General features: G+C 44.3%; 1 protein-coding gene across 1 annotated transcript in view; it reads right to left on the bottom strand.

Moving 5' to 3' along the window:
• LOC128698962 (uncharacterized) overlaps nt 1-8,358 on the bottom strand; it is a 70,429-nt gene extending 62,071 nt beyond the window's left edge. The window contains exons 1-3 of the mRNA XM_053791419.2: nt 8,230-8,358; nt 7,738-7,830; nt 2,905-3,076 (exon numbers count right to left, since the gene is read on the bottom strand). Of these exons, the coding sequence (XP_053647394.1) occupies nt 2,905-3,076; nt 7,738-7,822 (257 nt within the window). The 5' untranslated portion in view covers nt 7,823-7,830; nt 8,230-8,358. The remainder of the gene's footprint in view (nt 1-2,904; nt 3,077-7,737; nt 7,831-8,229) is intronic.
• Between the last annotated feature and the right edge of the window lie 10,268 nt (nt 8,359-18,626).

Raw genomic sequence — 18,626 nt, 5'->3', positions numbered from 1 at the left:
TAATACCTCTTAAAATTTATAAGAGAGAAATATACATAAAGCTCCAACTTCTTTATAGAAACATATGAACAGAATCTTTAAGCTATGACTCGAAGACCAAGAGCTGGAGACTGGGGGAGCTAGAAGCTATGATGCGTTTGACAAGTACTGAAGCTCATCTATAAAACTGGAAAGCTTCCCAGTCTGTGGACAGGAGCTAGAGTTTACTTGTGGGTTTCCTCCCCCACTTTTCGGGGTAAAGACGAGGGATCCCTGCTTCGTGGGGATCCTAAGAACTAGAGACTCCCCTTTATTCACGCCTCCTTCAGGTTACCAGCGCCCCTGCCTCAGGAGTTCCGTGCCCACTCCACTGATGGGCAGCGGGCAGTGGGTAGCACATTGGGAAAAGGACCGAGTGGGTACATGCCCGACAGGGATCATTCTACAGACATCCAAAATAGCGCCCAACAGACATGATATATAACCTCCCTGACAGCGTCACCCTGGGCTGGCCTGAAGGATACATCGTACAAGCAATATGTTTAACTTACCTGGAGTTTACCTGGAGAGAGTTCCGGGGGTCAACGCCCCCGCGGCCCGGTCTGTGACCAGGCCTCCTTAGGTCAGTGTCCCAGGATGCGACCCACACCAGTCGACTAATACCCAGGTACCCATTTTACTGATGGGGAACATAGACAACAGGTTGAAAGAAACACGTCCAATGTTTCTACTCTGGCTGGGAATCGAACCCAGGCCCTAGCCGTGTGAAGCGAGAGCGTTAACCACCAGGCCACCAGAACTTATGTTATCCCTCTACTCATGTCAGGCAAAAATAAAGAGGCTGACTCCATACATGATCTCAAATGCGAGAAAGTTAAGAGGGCTCATGAGATAACTCAAGTAAATATTTACAAATTGTTAATTATGCCATCACTAAGACACAGCACCACTACACATTACCACTACATATCACTCTACTGACTACCACCACCACACGACTATCACCACTATACCATGCCTCATGGCAAATCACCACCATACATATCACCACGACCAGACATTACTATATTACATACCACCATCACCACCACATCTCTACACACAACAATCACCGTATTCTACCAAATCACATCCCACTATCTACTACCACACTACACATCATGACAAACATCAGTCACTGTACACTAACACATTACATTCCAACTGGATGTGTTACTGTCCAGATTAGATTTTGCCACCGAAGTGGCTAGTTTATTGTGCATCCCATATCCATCCTGTGGACGGTAGCGCGAGAGCATGTGGATACACAAAAGGCCTAGGAACTAGGCCCCAAAGGGTTAACAGGAATACATATGGATTTATATCTACATATCTATAGTTCACTTATCTGTTACAAGCAAATTTAGGAAATTTGCTTAGTATATCTGGTATCTTATTTTCATTAATAAGATATCTTGACATGTCACATAGGTTATTATACTGTCTGTCTCTGTATTCCTCAATAAGTGGACAATTAAGCACATAGTGTTCAAGACAGTGACCATATGCCTGATCACATAATTTACATTTAGTTTGATCATCTGTGTGTCTCCCAAACTGCCAGAAGTACTTGTAACCAAGCCTAAGCCTGGCCACTACAACATCAGTCAGTCTGTTCACATTGCAAGTTGCTCCATAAACATACTTATCTACGTTCATGTTATCATAGTGGGTTATAGATCTACTCAGGCTTCTAACTGCATTCCTATAATAATCATCTTCATTATTTACTTCTCTCCTAATATTATTCCTAATGCTAGACACAGTTATACCAAAGTTATATTCTACGTTCTCCTTCTGGATACTCTTCTTGGCTAACATATCAACTTTATCATGAAGGAGTAATCCAATGTGTGATGGGATCCATAGCAATTGTACATTAATTCCTTTGTCCCTAATTTTTGAGTATCTATACCTGGCTTCCCCAATGAGCATGTTGTTGGAGTCATTATATGAGCCAAGAGCCTTCAATGATGACATAGAATCAGTAATGATGATAGAGTCAAGCTCAGTGTCATAGGTTAGCTTTAGCGCCATTAGGATTGCAAACAATTCAGTTTGCAGTGTAGACGCCCAGTTGTTAATTCTTATGCCTAACTCAACAAATTTATTATCGTTCTTAACTAGGGAGGTGGCAACAAGAGCAGATGCAGCCCTGCCAGAAGACTCCTGTTTAGATCCATCAGTGTATATAACTTGTGATAACTTATTACTACCAGCTAGGCGAAAAATTTCTTCTTGAGCAGTTGCTCTAACAAGAGATTTAAGGAAGGGATTACTAGCAATGAGCTTCTTGGGAGGGACTTGTAGGTATGTGATATTAAATGAACACATCTTCCATGGAGGGGTGAAATGCTCTTGTTGCCTACAGTGATACAGTTCATGCAGGTTATAAAACTTAATGCAATTGCACGTTTTCACAATCCATTTAGATCTGTGTGTATTTACCTCTAGACACTTGGTAAGATTCACTGTGACAGTGTCTGGTTCGTTACTGTCCAGATGTGAGGTAATTTATAGTAGATTGGACCACTATACACTACCATACCACGCACCTCTGTCACCACTACGATTACCAGATACGCCCACCCTACCCATTAGCAGCACTACAAACAACTACCATGCACATATACTAGCAACGCTACAAACAATTACCACACATATACACACACACTTCAACCAACGCCTCCCCATCCACCAACACTGCTATCATCCCCCAGAACCCCACTTAACACCACAGTACAACCACGACACCACAGCACCATCATACAACACCACCAATACCATACACAACCACACACGCCACGACCACGACCACACACACACACACACACACACACACACACACACACACACACACACACACCACATCACCACCCACCATACCTGAGACGCGGAACATCAATATGGAATGCTATATTAGGCAAGGGGCCCAGGGGGTCCAGAGGTGGTATCCCAAGCTCTGGGATGCCGTTGCTAAGGATGGGACGAACAGCTTCTACTGCCTTAACGATGAGAGCAGCAATTTCGTTGTTCCCGGGTGGGTCCTGGCATTCTTCTGTCACGCACACAAGACAAGGATTCAGTAACAGCTTATAAAAAAGAGGAACTGGCAAGATAACAGGTGATATTATAAGACAGGGTATAATGCAGCACATATATAAACTGATCCTCGTTTCGTAATGCCTATGGTGAGGCTGATGTGATAAATAGCACACGAAAGCTTTAAAGTACACTCGTCTATCAATGTTGACAAATACCATCAATTTATTCTCTATATATCTTTTCAGTCTGGGTGAAGAAAACCTAAGTCAGTTAATGCGACAAGGTTGAACGACAAGATAAAGTTGATGTGAAATCTGTGCTAATGTAATCAGTCAGCCAAAGTTGGCCCAGACAAGGCGACTCAGTAACAGTGATGCTCAGCCACTGTAGAATCCGGTAAGATATTTGTTGTTCCTACAGAAATGTTAGGAGAATTTTCGATCGGTTGGTGCCTTAGAGAATTTACGGGGGCAGGGTTAAATTTTGTTTTCTAATTATCTAATTTCAATGAATTTTTATTGTGATTTAAACAGCATTTCTCTATCTTTTGAAACAAAAGTTTCAAAAGATAGAGAAAAAAATAATAATGCACTATTTTATAGGGTACATTGCAAAAATCATAAAAAAATTGGTAAGAGGAACAATGTTCTAATTGACACCAGATGAAAGATAAAAGTCTAAATAGAAACATAATAGGCTTTCGAGCGAGATGCCAATAGATTGCATAATAAAAGAATGCGCCCCTCTGGTTGCTCGGCAAACATCGATGTGATAGTCCAGTTCGGTCCAGACGCTCTGCAGCATATCTGGCGTTATCATGAGAACTACTTCAGTGATCGAAATTTTCAGCTCCTCCAAGGTTGTAGGAGGTGGTTGTGGTACGTAAACTGTACTCTTCACGTATCCCCCAAAAAAGAAGTCACAAACAGTTAGGTCTGGTGACCTCTGCAAGTGGCCTGCGAGGTCACTGGACCTGTTTGTGACTTCTTTCTTTGGGGGTACGTGAAGAGCATAGTTTACGTACCACAACCACCTGCATCCCTGGAGGAGCTGAAAATTTCAATCACTGAAGCAGTTCACATGATAACACCGGATATGCTGCAGAGTGGATCAAACTTGACTAATGCATCGATGTTTGCCGAGCAACCAGAGGGGCGCACATTGAGTGCCTTTAATGCTACCCTATACCACATGAAATTGAATGAAACCTTCATCTGAAGATACTAACTGTGAAAGATTATTATAGTAAAGTTACATGTTATACCTATTTGAAATCAAGGAGTGTTTTTGTGGACACACTGTATATTGCAAATGTCTCGTTCTAAAACAATGCAAATTTGATAATGTGTAAAAAAAATCATGGCATTCTGTCAAACAGTTTTCGCAATATGATTTTTGAAAGGTTGATAAGGTATTCCTGAGAAAAAAGGAAATTCCATTTTCTGTAAAACGCTATGGTTACGGTGCGCCAGACTTCGGCGCACTGTACACCCCTAACACTTGAAGGCAACCCACATGCCACTCAGCAGCACTCACTCAGAGCACTAATATTGAGTCGACAGACATATCATGTAGTGTATCTGGAAAAAAAAATCATAAAAATCGTAATTTTTGGAGCAAAAAAAAAAAAAAAAACACGAATTGGCATCATGTCCTCTTGATGAAAGAAAGAACAAAAAATTAAATTTTTTGAAAAAGATACTTAGATATATGATAGAAACAAGCAGATTGCATTAATATGTTGCCAAAATTATGCACTATTTTTCGGTAAGAAAATATTTTTTTTCCAAAATTTCCCATTTTTTCCCTATCTAAGCCTCCCCCCTTACCTTTTTAAATACTTTTTTTTTACATTCAGTTGTTTTAAAGGTTGAGTGAGGCGAGGAAGATTATAAGACAGAGCTGAGTAATGAAAATGTGACCCAGATACTAGATCAAATACATTTACTTGTTAAAACTTAATTTAGGTAATTAAAGATGTTACAGTCAGATTCATCCTGGCCTGAGGCTATTGTCTTTCTTTTAATTTTCTTCAAACAATGAACTTCATGCGCTCTGTGTCAAGAGGGACCGACGAGGATGTGGGAAGTGTTCTTTACAGTTAGGTTAAGAATGAGGTCGTTAGAAGGAAAAGTCGGTGTGATTTACGTCTCAATGGATTGGACACTCAATCTGTGTTATATTTTTTTATTAACACATCGGCAGTTTCCCACCGAGGCCGGGTGACTCGACAAAGGAGAAACACTTTAATCATCATTCACTCCATTACTGTCTTGCCAAAGGCGTGCCTACACTATAGTTCAAAAACTGCAACATATCTCCACCCATCCTTCAGAGTGCAGGTAATGTACTTTCCACCTCCAGGACTCAAGTCCAGCTAACTAGTTTCCCTAAATCCCTTCATAAATATTACTTTGGTCATACTCCAACAGCACATCAAGTTATAAAAACAATTTACCGTCACTAGCTCCTATCTAACAAGCTCACGTACGCTTCCTGAGAGTCTAAACCCCTCACACAAAATTTCCTTTACCCCCTCCCTCCAACATTTCCTAGAACGACCCCTACCTTGCCTTCCTTCCACTACAGATTTATATGCACTCCAAGTTATTCTATTTTGTTTCATCCTCTCTAAATGTCCGAACCATCTCAGTAACCCCTCCTCAGTGCTCTGAATATTTTGGAAACCCTGCACCTCCTAATCTTCAAGCTGTGGATTCTCTGCATAATATTCACACCACACATTGCCCTCAGAAATGACATCTCCACTGCCTCCAGCCTTCTCCTTGTTGCAACATTCACCACCCATGCTTCACACCCATATAAGAGTGTTGGTATAGCTATACTCTCATACAGTCCCTTCTTTGCTTCCATGGATAAAGTTCTTTGTCCCCCACAGACTCCTCAGTGCACTATTCACCATTTTCCCCTCATTTCTGTGGTTCACCTCGTCTTTCATCTGCTGACAAATCCACTCCCAGATATCAGAACATATTCACTTCCTCCATACTCCCTCCATCTCGTCACCTTGCTCTTCTCTGTGTTTCCTTTCAATTTCCTTCTTTTACACACCCTCCCAAATTCGTCCACCAACCTCTCTAACTTCTCTTTAGAATCTCTCAAAAGCAGAGTTTCATCAGGAAAAAGCACACCTCTGTGTATTATACAATATTTTTTGGGTAGTCAAAACGTCAGCAGTTGCGACACTTCTGAGGCGTTTGTTTAGGTAACTTACAGCCAACCAATGATTTGCAGTGTTGACTAAGGGAAGCTCCAGTCAGAAAAAATGGACATAACTTTGAACTTTGGTGGCTGGTAAGCCCTTAAGTTTGAACTGTACATGAATATCTGAAGAACACTCTTGCATGTGAGAATGCTACAGTTCCACAATAGAAATTAAGGGTGAAGCATCTATCTGCTGTAATATCTGCCTGTAATGTGGAGCAACAGCAACCTTTTCAACCTGGACAATGTGTATCCCACTCTTCAGTGCATGGAAGGAGATATGTGGATCAACGGAGGCCAGGAGAGTTTGAGCAAATCAATGATCACTGAGGAACACATCAGGTATTAGGAGTTTGAGTATGAAAATCTTGTCCATGGATAGTGTCCAAAGACATTTTTAAGTGGAAGTGGAACCCACGTTGGGATATCTTCCTACAGCGTGGGTACTTCAAGACAGTTGGGTCATCAGTGGTATGTCAAAGGCGTTTGGCAGCTGGCCGGAGACAGCTCTGTTTAAGCGTAAACGATCCGTAAACCGTCATAGCGTAGTGGGAAATGCTGTGAAGGCATGGTCAAGGTACAGCAGTGGTCAGGGTTATCTGAGAGAAAATGCACAACACTAGTATCGGATTAAGCTTCTGGGTAATCGCTTCAAACCAATTTCTGGTTCCTAGAACAATCCGTGTCCGTGCTGGGTCAGTAAGGGTTGTCACAATCTAAACAGTCAGAAAAGTGGAGTCATCGTCACTGATATGAAGAGAGAAGTGGAAAATGTCCTTGATATAAATGAAATGAATTCACAAATTCACCTCGAGTAGCAGTCTCTACCGATGTGACAAACATTGTCGTTGTTCTTGGAAACAACCTTCTGCCTTACTTGATGTTCTACACCACAAAGGCATCTTCAGAAATAATTGAGCAAGAACTAGAACGAAGGCCATGAGTTGAGCACCTTCAGATGCCACACCCAGCTAGGTTGGTAGGCAGTGTCTAGTAATACTTCTACCATCTACCGCTGGATGGTCATCTGTTATTTCGCTGCTGGGTTACCCGACATGTCCTAAGATGGGCTCAGATTTAATTGGGTGGAGTGACACGTCCACCACACACTACCCTCGCAAGGAATGGTAGAAAAGGGCTGGATAGAGATCTATTTTCCTTTCCTCAATGAATGGAATTCTAAGAAAAGGAAAATGTCACCGCTGAGACAATAAAAAAATGGAGGAGTAGGGAATATTTGGACTCAGTATGAGTAATGGAAGGAGAGATTCAATTTATCGGATGAAGAAGTCTTCGCCAACAAGTGGGAGAGGGGACTCCAGGGATAGGGAAATTGTACAGGGATAGTGGACGGAAGGAGAGAGGAAGGTTCTCGGTGGTAGGTGATGTAAGGAGGTAGTTCTATTGTTAACAGCGTCGTCATTATCATTACTCTTAATTATTTCTTACCTAGTGCCTGAGCGCTGGAGACAGCAGGCAGCAGCAGTGCCATCATCACCGCCACCACCACCATTCCACTAATCAGCGACTTCATGACTGATACTGGGAAGAATCAAAATACAGGATCTGTGGTTAGTAGTACTGGGAAGAGCCAGGAGAAATGCAATTGGTTAGTGGTACTAAGAAGAACAGGGACGTTGGGTTAATGTGTACTTGTCCTGGGTAGAACCATGTGTGTGTGTATATGTACTCGCCTTTATTGGGTTGCAGGGGTCGAGTGTATGTATACTCACCTATATGTAGTTGCAGGGGTCAATTCAGTTCTAGGCCCCACCTCTTCGCTGTGTGTGTGTAAAGTATTAAAAATTCAACTAAAAAATAAACCTTAATCGTCATTAACTTAAAGAACATTATATCTACAATTTTAATAAAACACTTCACTTTCTAATGCTACCTTCTAAGAGCTACCTTTTTCCAATGGACACCTTGCTGGATCCTCACCTCAGTATGCGTGTGATCCTCAAGAAGTCCAGTGAGAGAATGAGACAAGTACAGAAGTGCTGCTTGGGAGGCAGCAACTGTCAAAACCATTCCTTATCTCTCTCTCTCTCTCTTTCTCTCTTTTACACAAGGGATTTACAAGGTTAGGTTAAGGGCTCTTACCTTTGTTTTCAAGCTAAGAACTGCTGCTGTATCAGCTCATTATAAAGCCTCGTACTCAATTGATTTAAAATATTGATTGCCACAGACGTTGCTTGTTGCTTTTTCTTCCTCTAACCTTTTTATTTTATTTTACTCATAACTCGAGAACGCCTCATCCAATCGGCTTCAAATTTTGTTTGCGTGTTGTGAGTGGAGACAGCCTCCACTGATAGGCTTCAGAATTTCAACAGTGGTGTTTCCAACTTAAAAGAAGGTTAGTGTAGTTAATGGTGTGTTGTTGACATTTTGCCATTTTTAAAATCGAAATGATACAGTACGAGGTGTTTAAAAATGACCTTTTTAAAATTCCTTGTATTATTTTACTATATTGCATTGTTGTTTTGATGCTGGTGAGGGGTCTTGATCCAAGGAACTGGGCTAATCTCTCCCTTGCTTGGATCAAATCTGAATGCTTCCCATTCCACAGGGTAATATGACCCATAATGATTTAACGCTTTTCTCTGATGAAAATGTAACAATTGTGAGCGGCACCAGTCTTCAATGGCTCAAGTATTGTGTAAAATGGATGGAATGTTTGATGGATTTAGGCTGTGTAGGCACAATTTTTGTTGGAGTCTGTGTAATAACTAGAGAACGCATCATCGGGTCGGCTTTAAACTTTAAGTGTTGATGTGTTGTCCTCAAGGTAAACAATCCCTTCATGTTAGGTTGTGTAAGTAATCTTGTGATAATTTTATTTATCAAATTAGTTTTTGCAAACAAAGTGGAGAATGTTTATTCTGTTCATAAATAAATAAATTTGTTTGACTTTGTTTATCTTAGGTTAAATGAACTTAATGTTTTTTTATGTCTATAACATCTGTCTGCACTCACCACCACGCGAAAAATTTGCATATTATGTACACTAAACTTCCATAGAGCCTACTGCATTATTTGTAACATTTCATACACACAGAGAAAGTGTGAGATTTATATCCACTGTGTATGTCACACACACACACACACACCTACACACACACACACACACCTACACACACACACACACACACACACCTACACACACACACACACACACCTACACACACACACACACACACACACACACACACACACACCTACACACACACACACACACACACACACACACACACACACACACACACACACACACACACACACACACACACACACACACACACACACACACCTACACACACACACACGCACACACACACACACACACACCTACACACACACACACACACACACACACACACACACACACACACACACACACACACAGAAGACAGAGTACAGGTACAGAGACAGAGAACTCAGGAAAATAAAGATATTAGCCGAAGAGCCAGAAATGAATATGCACAGATAAGAAGGGAGGCTCAGCGACAATATGAAAATGACATAGCATCGAAAGTCAAGACTGACCCGAAGCTGTTGTACAGCCACATCAGGAGGAAAACAACAGTCAAGGACCAGGTAATCAGACTGAGGAAGGGTGATGGGGAATTCACAAGAAACGACCGAGAGGTATGTCAGGAGCTCAACACGAGATTTAAAGAAGTATTTACAGTGGAAACCAGTAGGACTCCAGGAAATCAGAACAGGGGGGTACACCAGCAAGTGCTGGATGAGGTACATATAACCAAGGAGGAAGTGAAGAAGCTGCTATGCGAACTTGACACCTCAAAGGCGGTGGGACCAGACAACATCTCTCCGTGGGTCCTTAAAGAGGGAGCAGAGATATTGTGTGTGCCATTAACAAAGATCTTCAACACATCATTTGAAACTGGGCAACTCCCTGAGGTATGGAAGATGGCAAATGTAGTCCCAATTTTTAAAAAGGGAGACAGACATGAGGCACTAAACTACAGACCTGTATCACTAACGTGTATAGTATGCAAGGTCATGGAGAAGATAATCAGGAGGAGAGTGGTGGAGCACCTGGAAAGAAACAAGTGTATAATTGACAACCAGCATGGTTTCAGGGAAGGAAAATCCTGTGTCACAAACCTACTAGAGTTTTATGACAAGGTGACAGAAGTAAGACAAGAGAGAGAGGGATGGATCGACTGCATTTTTTTGGACTGCAAAAAGGCCTTCGACACAGTTCCTCACAAGAGGTTACTGAAAAAGCTAGAAGATCAGGCACACATAACAGGAAAGGCACTGCAATGGATCAGAGAATACCTGACAGGGAGGCAACAACGAGTCATGGTACGTGACGAGGTGTCAGAGTGGGCGCTTGTGACAAGCGGGGTTCCACAGGGGTCAGTCCTAGGACCTGTGCTGTTCTTGGTATATGTGAACGACATAACGGAAGGGATAGACTCAGAAGTGTCCTTGTTTGCAGATGATGTGAAGTTAATGAGAAGAATCAAATCGGATGAGGATCAGGCAGGACTACAAAGAGACCTGGACAGGCTACAAGCCTGGTCCAGAAACTGGCTCCTTGAGTTTAACCCTGCCAAATGCAAAGTCATGAAGATTGGGGAAGGGCAAAGAAGACCGCAGACACAATATAATTTAGATGGCCAAAGACTGCAAACCTCACTCAAGGAAAAAGATCTGGGGGTGAGTATAACACCGAGCATATCTCCTGAGGCGCACATAAATCAGATAACTGCTGCAGCATACGGGCGCCTGGCAAACCTACGGATAGCGTTCCGATACCTCAATAAGGAGTCGTTCAAGACACTGTATACCATTTACGTCAGGCCCATACTGGAGTATGCAGCACCAGTTTGGAATCCACACCTAGTCAAGCACGTCAAGAAATTAGAGAAAGTGCAAAGGTTTGCAACAAGACTAGTCCCAGAGCTACGGGGATTGTCGTACGAAGAAAGGTTGAGGGAAATCGGCCTGACGACACTGGAGGCCAGGAGGGTCAGGGGAGACATGATAACGACATATAAAATACTGCGCGGAATAGACACGGTGGACAAAGACAGGATGTTCCAGAGATGGGACACATACACAAGAGGTCACAATTGGAAGTTGAAGACTCAGATGAATCAAAGGGATGTTAGGAAGTATTTCTTCAGTCATAGAGTAGTCAAGTCGTGGAATAGTCTAGAAAGTGAAGTAGTGGAGGCGGGAACCATACATAGTTTTAAGGCGAGGTATGATAAAGCTCATGGAGCAGGGAGAGAGAGGACCTAGTAGCAATCAGTGAAGAGGCGGGGCCAGGAGCTATGACTCGACCCCTGCAACCACAAATAGGTGAGTACAAATAGGTGAGTACACACACACACACACACACACACCTACACACACACACACACAAAGGGAACAGGGGGGGGGGTGGAGGAGTGGCATTGCTGATCAAAAATCGCTGGAATTTTGATGAGCTGGATCAGGGAATACTTGTCAGGAAGACAGCAGCGAGTCATGGTACGTGGCGAGGTGTCAGAGTGGGCACCTGTGACCAGCGGGGTCCCACAGGGGTCAGTCCTAGGACCAGTGCTGTTTCTGGTATTTGTGAACGACATGACGGAAGGAATAGACTCTGAGGTGTCCCTGTTTGCAGATGACGTGAAGTTGATGAGAAGAATTCACTCAATCGAAGACCAGGCAGAACTACAAAGGGATCTGGACAGGCTGCAGACCTGGTCCAGCAATTGGCTCCTGGAGTTCAATCCCACCAAGTGCAAAGTCATGAAGATTGGGGAAGGGCAAAGAAGACCGCAGACGGAGTACAGTCTAGGGGGCCAGAGACTACAAACCTCACTCAAGGAAAAAGATCTTGGGGTGAGTATAACACCAGGCACATCTCCTGAAGCGCACATCAACCAAATAACTGCTGCAGCATATGGGCGCCTAGCAAACCTCAGAACAGCATTCCGACATCTTAATAAGGAATCGTTCAGGACCCTGTACACCGTGTACGTTAGGCCCATATTGGAGTATGCGGCACCAGTTTGGAACCCACACCTAGCCAAGCACGTAAAGAAACTAGAGAAAATGCAAAGGTTTGCAACAAGACTAGTCCCAGAGCTAAGAGGTATGTCCTACGAGGAGAGGTTAAGGGAAATCAACCTGACGACACTGGAGGAGAGGAGAGATAGGGGGGACATGATAACGACATACAAAATACTGAGAGGAATTGACAAGGTGGACAAAGACAGGATGTTCCAGAGATTGGACACAGTAACAAGGGGACACAGTTGGAAGTTGAAGACACAGATGAATCACAGTGATGTTAGGAAGGATTTCTTCAGCCACAGAGTAGTCAGTAAGTGGAATAGTTTGGGAAGCGATGTAGTGGAGGCAGGATCCATACATAGCTTTAATCAGAGGTATGATAAAGCTCACGGTTCAGGGAGAGTGACCTAGTAGCGATCAGTGAAGAGGCGGGCCCAGGAGCTCGGGATCGACCCCCGCAACCTCAATTAGGTGAGTACACACACACACACACACACACACACACACACACACACACACACACACACACACACACACACACACACACACACACACACACACACACACACACACACACACACACACACACACACATACAGGCACACACCTCATGCATCAACATGTTAGAGACACTACCAGAGAGAGAGGAGAGGATGAACCAGCAAGGCTGGACCTTGTATTCACCTTGAGTAGTTCGGACATCGAGGGTATCATGTATGAAAGGCCCCTGGGAGCTAGTGATCATGTGGTTCTGTGCTTCGACTACATAGTTGAGCTCCAAGTGGAGAGAGTAGCAGGAATAGGCTGGGAAAAACCAAACTACAAAAGGGGGAACTACTCAGGCATGAGGAACTTCCTTCAAGACATTCAGTGGGAGAGGGAACTGAAAGGAAAACCAGTACAAGAAATGATGGACTATGTCACAACAAAATGCAAGGAGGCAGAGGAGAGGTTTGTTCCCAAGGGAAACAGAAATAATGGGAAGAACAGAACGAGTCCTTGGTTCACCCAAAGGTGTAGGGAGGCAAAAACTAGGTGTACTAGAGAATTGAAAAGGTACAGAAGACAGAGAACTCAGGAAAATAAAGAAATCAGCCGAAGAGCCAGAAACGAATATGCACAGATAAGAAGGGAGGCTCAGAGACAATATGAAAATGACATAGCATCAAAAGTAAAGACTGACCCGAAGCTGTTGTACAGCCACATCAGGAGGGAAACAACAGTCAAGGACCAGGTAATCAGACTGAGGAAGGGTGATGGGAAATTCACAAGAAACGACCAAGAGGTATGTCAGGAGCTCAACACAAGATTTAAAGAGGTATTTACAGTAACAACCAGTAGGACTCCAGGAAATCAGAACAGGGGGGCACACCAGCAAGTGCTGGATGAGGTACATATAACCAAGGAGGAAGTGAAGAAGCTGCTATGCGAACTTGACACCTCAAAGGCGGTGGGACAAGACAACATCTCTCCATGGGTCCTTAAAGAGGGAGCAGAGATATTGTGTGAGCCATTAACAAAGATCTTCAACACATCATTTGAAACTGGGCAACTCCCTGAGGTATGGAAAATGGCAAATGTAGTCCCAATTTTTAAAAAGGGAGACAGACATGAGGCACTAAACTACAGACCTGTATCACTAACGTGTATAGTATGCAAGGTCATGGAGAAGATCATCAGGAGGAGGGTGGTGGGGCACCTGGAAAGAAACAAGTGTATAATTGACAACCAGCACGGTTTCAGGGAAGGAAAATCCTGTGTCACAAACCTACTAGAGTTTTATGACAAGGTGACAGAAGTAAGACAAGAGAGAGAGGGGTGGATCGACTGCATATTTTTGGACTGCAAGAAGGCCTTCGACACAGTTCCTCACAAGAGGTTACTGCAAAAGCTAGAGGATCAGGCACACATAACAGGAAAGGCACTGTAATGCATCAGAGAATATCTGACACGGAGGCAACAAAGAGTCATGGTACGCGACAAGGTGTCAGAGTGGGCGCCTGTGACAAGCAGGGTTCTACAGGGGTCAGTCCTAGGACCTGTGCTGTTCTTGGTATATGTGAACGACATAACGGAAGAGATAGACTCAGAAGTGTCCTTGTTTGCAGATGATGCGAAGTTAATGAGAAGAATCAAATCGGATGAGGATCAGGCAGGACCACAAAGAGACCTGGACAGGCTACAAGCCTGGTCCAGCAACTGGCTCCTTGATTTTAACCCTGCCAAATGCAAAGTCATGAAGATTGGGGAAGGGCAAAGAAGACCGCAGACACAGTATAGTTTAGATGGCCCAAGACTGCAAACCTCACTCAAGGAAAAAGATCTGGGGGTGAGTATAACACCGAGCATATCTCCTGAGGCGCACATCAATCAGATAGCTGCTGCAGCATACGGGCGCCTGGCAAACCTACGGATAGCGTTCCGATACCTCAGTAAGGATTCGTTTAAGACTCTGTATACCATTTACGTCAGGCCCATACTGGAGTATGCAGCACCAGTTTGGAATCCACACCTAGTCAAGCACGTCAAGAAATTAGAGAAAGTGCAAAGGTTTGCAACAAGGCTAGTCCCAGAGCTACGGGGATTGTCCTACGAAGAAAGGTTGAGGGAAATCGGCCTGACGACACTGGAGGACAGGAGGGTCAGGGGAGACATGATAACGACATATAAAATACTGCGCGGAATAGACAAGGTGGACAAAGACGGGATGTTCCAGAGAAGGGACACAGACACAAGAGGTCACAATTGGAAGTTGAAGACTCAGATGAATCAAAGGGATGTTAGGAAGTATTTCTTCAGTCATAGAGTAGTCAGGCCGTGGAATAGCATAGAAAATAACGTAGTGGAGGCGGGAACCATACATAGTTTTAAGGCGAGGTATGATAGAGCTCATGGGGCAGGGAGAGAGAGGACCTAGTAGCAATCAGCGAAGAGGCGGGGCCAGGAGCTGTGACTCGGCCCCTGCAACCACAAATAGGTGAGTCCAAATAGGTGAGTACACACACACACACACACACACACACACACACACACACACACACACACACACACACACACACACACACACACACACACACACACACACACACACACACACACACACACACACACACACACACACACACACACAGTCGTAGAACCAGAAACGAATATGCACAGATAAGAAGGGAGGCCCAAAGACAATATGAAAATGACATAGCAGCGAAAGCCAAATCTGACCCGAAACTGTTGTACAGCCACATCAGGAGGAAAACAACAGTCAAGGACCAGGTAATCAGGCTAAGGAAGGAAGGAGGAGAGACAACAAGAAATGACCGTGAAGTATGTGAGGAACTCAACAAGAGATTCAAAGAAGTGTTCACAGAGAAGACAGAAGGGGCTCCAGAAAGACGGAGAGGTGGGGCACACCACCATGTGCTGGACACAGTGCACACAACCGAGGAAGAAGTGAAGAGGCTTCTGAGTGAGCTAGATACCCCAAAGGCAATGGGGCCAGATAACATCTCCCCATGGGTATTGAGAGAGGGAGGAGAGGCACTATGTGTACCCCTAACAACAATATTCAATACATCTATCGAAACAGGGAGATTGCCTGAGGCATGGAAGACAGCAAATGTAGTCCCAGTCTTTAAAAAAGGAGACAGACATGAAGCATTAAACTACAGACCAGTGTCACTGACATGTATAGTATGCAAAATCATGGAGAAGATTATCAGGAGAAGAGTGGTGGAACACCTAGAAAGGAACGATCTCAACAACAGCAGCCAACATGGTTTCAGGGACGGGAAATCCTGTGTCACAAACCTACTGGAGTTCTATGACATGGTGACAGCAGTAAGACAAGAGAGAGAGGGGTGGGTGGATTGCATTTTCTTGGACTGCAAGAAGGCGTTTGACACAGTTCCACACAAGAGATTGGTGCAAAAACTGGAGGACCAAGCAGGGATAACAGGGAAGGCACTACAATGGATCAGGGAATACTTGACAGGAAGACAGCAGCGAGTCATGGTACGTGGCGAGGTGTCAGAGTGGGCACCTGTGACCAGCAGGGTCCCACAGGGGTCAGTCCTAGGACCAGTGCTGTTTCTGGTATTTGTGAACGACATGACGGAATGAATAGACTCTGAGGTGTCCCTGTTTGCAGATGACGTGAAGTTGATGAGAAGAATTCACTCGATCGAAGACCAGGCAGAACTACAAAGGGATCTGGACAGGCTGCAGACCTGGTCCAGCAATTGGCTCCTGGAGTTCAATCCCACCAAGTGCAAAGTCATGAAGATTGGGGAAGGGCAAAGAAGACCGCAGACGGAGTACAGTCTAGGGGGCCAGAGACTACAAACCTCACTCAAGGAAAAAGATCTTGGGGTGAGTATAACACCAGGCACATCTCCTGAAGCGCACATCAACCAAATAACTGCTGCAGCATATGGGCGCCTAGCAAACCTCAGAACAGCATTCCGACATCTTAATAAGGAATCATTCAGGACCCTGTACACCGTGTACGTTAGGCCCATATTGGAGTATGCGGCACCAGTTTGGAACCCACACCTAGCCAAGCACGTAAAGAAACTAGAGAAAGTGCAAAGGTTTGCAACAAGACTAGTCCCAGAGCTAAGAGGTATGTCCTACGAGGAGAGGTTAAGGGAAATCAACCTGACGACACTGGAGGAGAGGAGAGATAGGGGGGACATGATAACGACATACAAAATACTGAGAGGAATTGACAAGGTGGACAAAGACAGGATGTTCCAGAGATTGGACACAGTAACAAGGGGACACAGTTGGAAGCTGAAGACACAGATGAATCACAGGGATGTTAGGAAGTATTTCTTCAGCCACAGAGTAGTCAGTAAGTGGAATAGTTTGGGAAGTGATGTAGTGGAGGCAGGATCCATACATAGCTTTAAGCAGAGGTATGATAAAGCTCACGGCTCAGGGAGAGTGACCTAGTAGCGATCAGTGAAGAGGCCGGGCCAGGAGCTCGGACTCGACCCCCGCAACCTCAACTAGGTGAGTACACACACACACACACACACACACACACACACACACAGGATCAGGCAGGACTACAAAGAGACCTGGACAGGCTACAAGCCTGGTCCAGCAACTGGCTCCTTGAGTTTAACCCTGCCAAATGCAAAGTCATGAAGATTGGGGAAGGGCAAAGAAGACCACAGACACAATATAGTTTAGATGGCCAAAGACTGCAAACCTCACTCAAGGAAAAAGATCTGGGGGTGAGTATAACACCGAGCATATCTCCTGAGGCGCACATCAATCAGATAACTGCTGCAGCATACGGGCGCCTGGCAAACCTACGGATAGCGTTCCGATACCTCAGTAAGGATTCGTTCAAGACTCTGTATACCATTTACGTCAGGCCCATACTGGAGTATGCAGCACCAGTTTGGAATCCACACCTTGTCAAGCACGTCAAGAAATTAGAGAAAGTGCAAAGGTTTGCAACAAGACTAGTCCCAGAGCTACGGGGATTGTCCTACGAAGAAAGGTTGAGGGAAATCAGCCTGACGACACTGGAGGACAGGAGGGTTATATGATAACGACATATAAAATACTGCGCGGAATAGACAAGGTGGACAAAGACGGGATGTTCCATAGAAGGGACACAGACACAAGAGGTCACAACTGGAAGTTGAAGACTCAGATGAATCAAAGGGATGTTAGGAAGTATTTCTTCAGTCATAGAGTAGTCAGGCCGTGGAATAGCCTAGAAAGTGACGTAGTGTAGGCGGGAACCATACATAGTTTTAAGGCGAGGTATGATAAAGCTCATGGGGCAGGGAGAGAGAGGACCTAGTAGCAATCAGCGAAGAGGTGGGGCCAGGAGCTATGACTCGACCCCTGCAACCACAAATAGGTGAGTACAAATAGGTGAGTACACGCACACACACACACACACACACACACACACACACACACACACACACACACACACACATACACACATACACCCCAAACAGTTGTCAACTAATAAGTGTATCTCATGACATTATTCAAAAAGAACTATGCAGGTTAAACCCAACTAAGAGCACAGGCCCTGATAACATCCCGTCTAAGTTCCTAAAAGATGGTGCTTCTGAGCTGTCAATCCCTATTGCTCACATAATAAATTTGTCCATCACCACTAATACCGTACCAGAGGGGTTTAAGGAGGCCAGAGTTACTCCTATCTTCAAGAAAAATAGTAGGTCTGATGTAAGCAACTATAGGCCTGTTAGTATACTCAGTGTAATATCCAAAATTCTAGAGAGGGCGGTGTACTCTCAAGTAGTTAA

Source organism: Cherax quadricarinatus, chromosome 55, assembly GCF_038502225.1.
Source record: "Cherax quadricarinatus isolate ZL_2023a chromosome 55, ASM3850222v1, whole genome shotgun sequence".
Lineage (NCBI taxonomy): Eukaryota > Metazoa > Arthropoda > Malacostraca > Decapoda > Parastacidae > Cherax > Cherax quadricarinatus.
The sequence above is the reverse complement of the archived record's forward strand: the minus strand, read 5'-3'. Positions and strand labels throughout refer to the sequence as shown.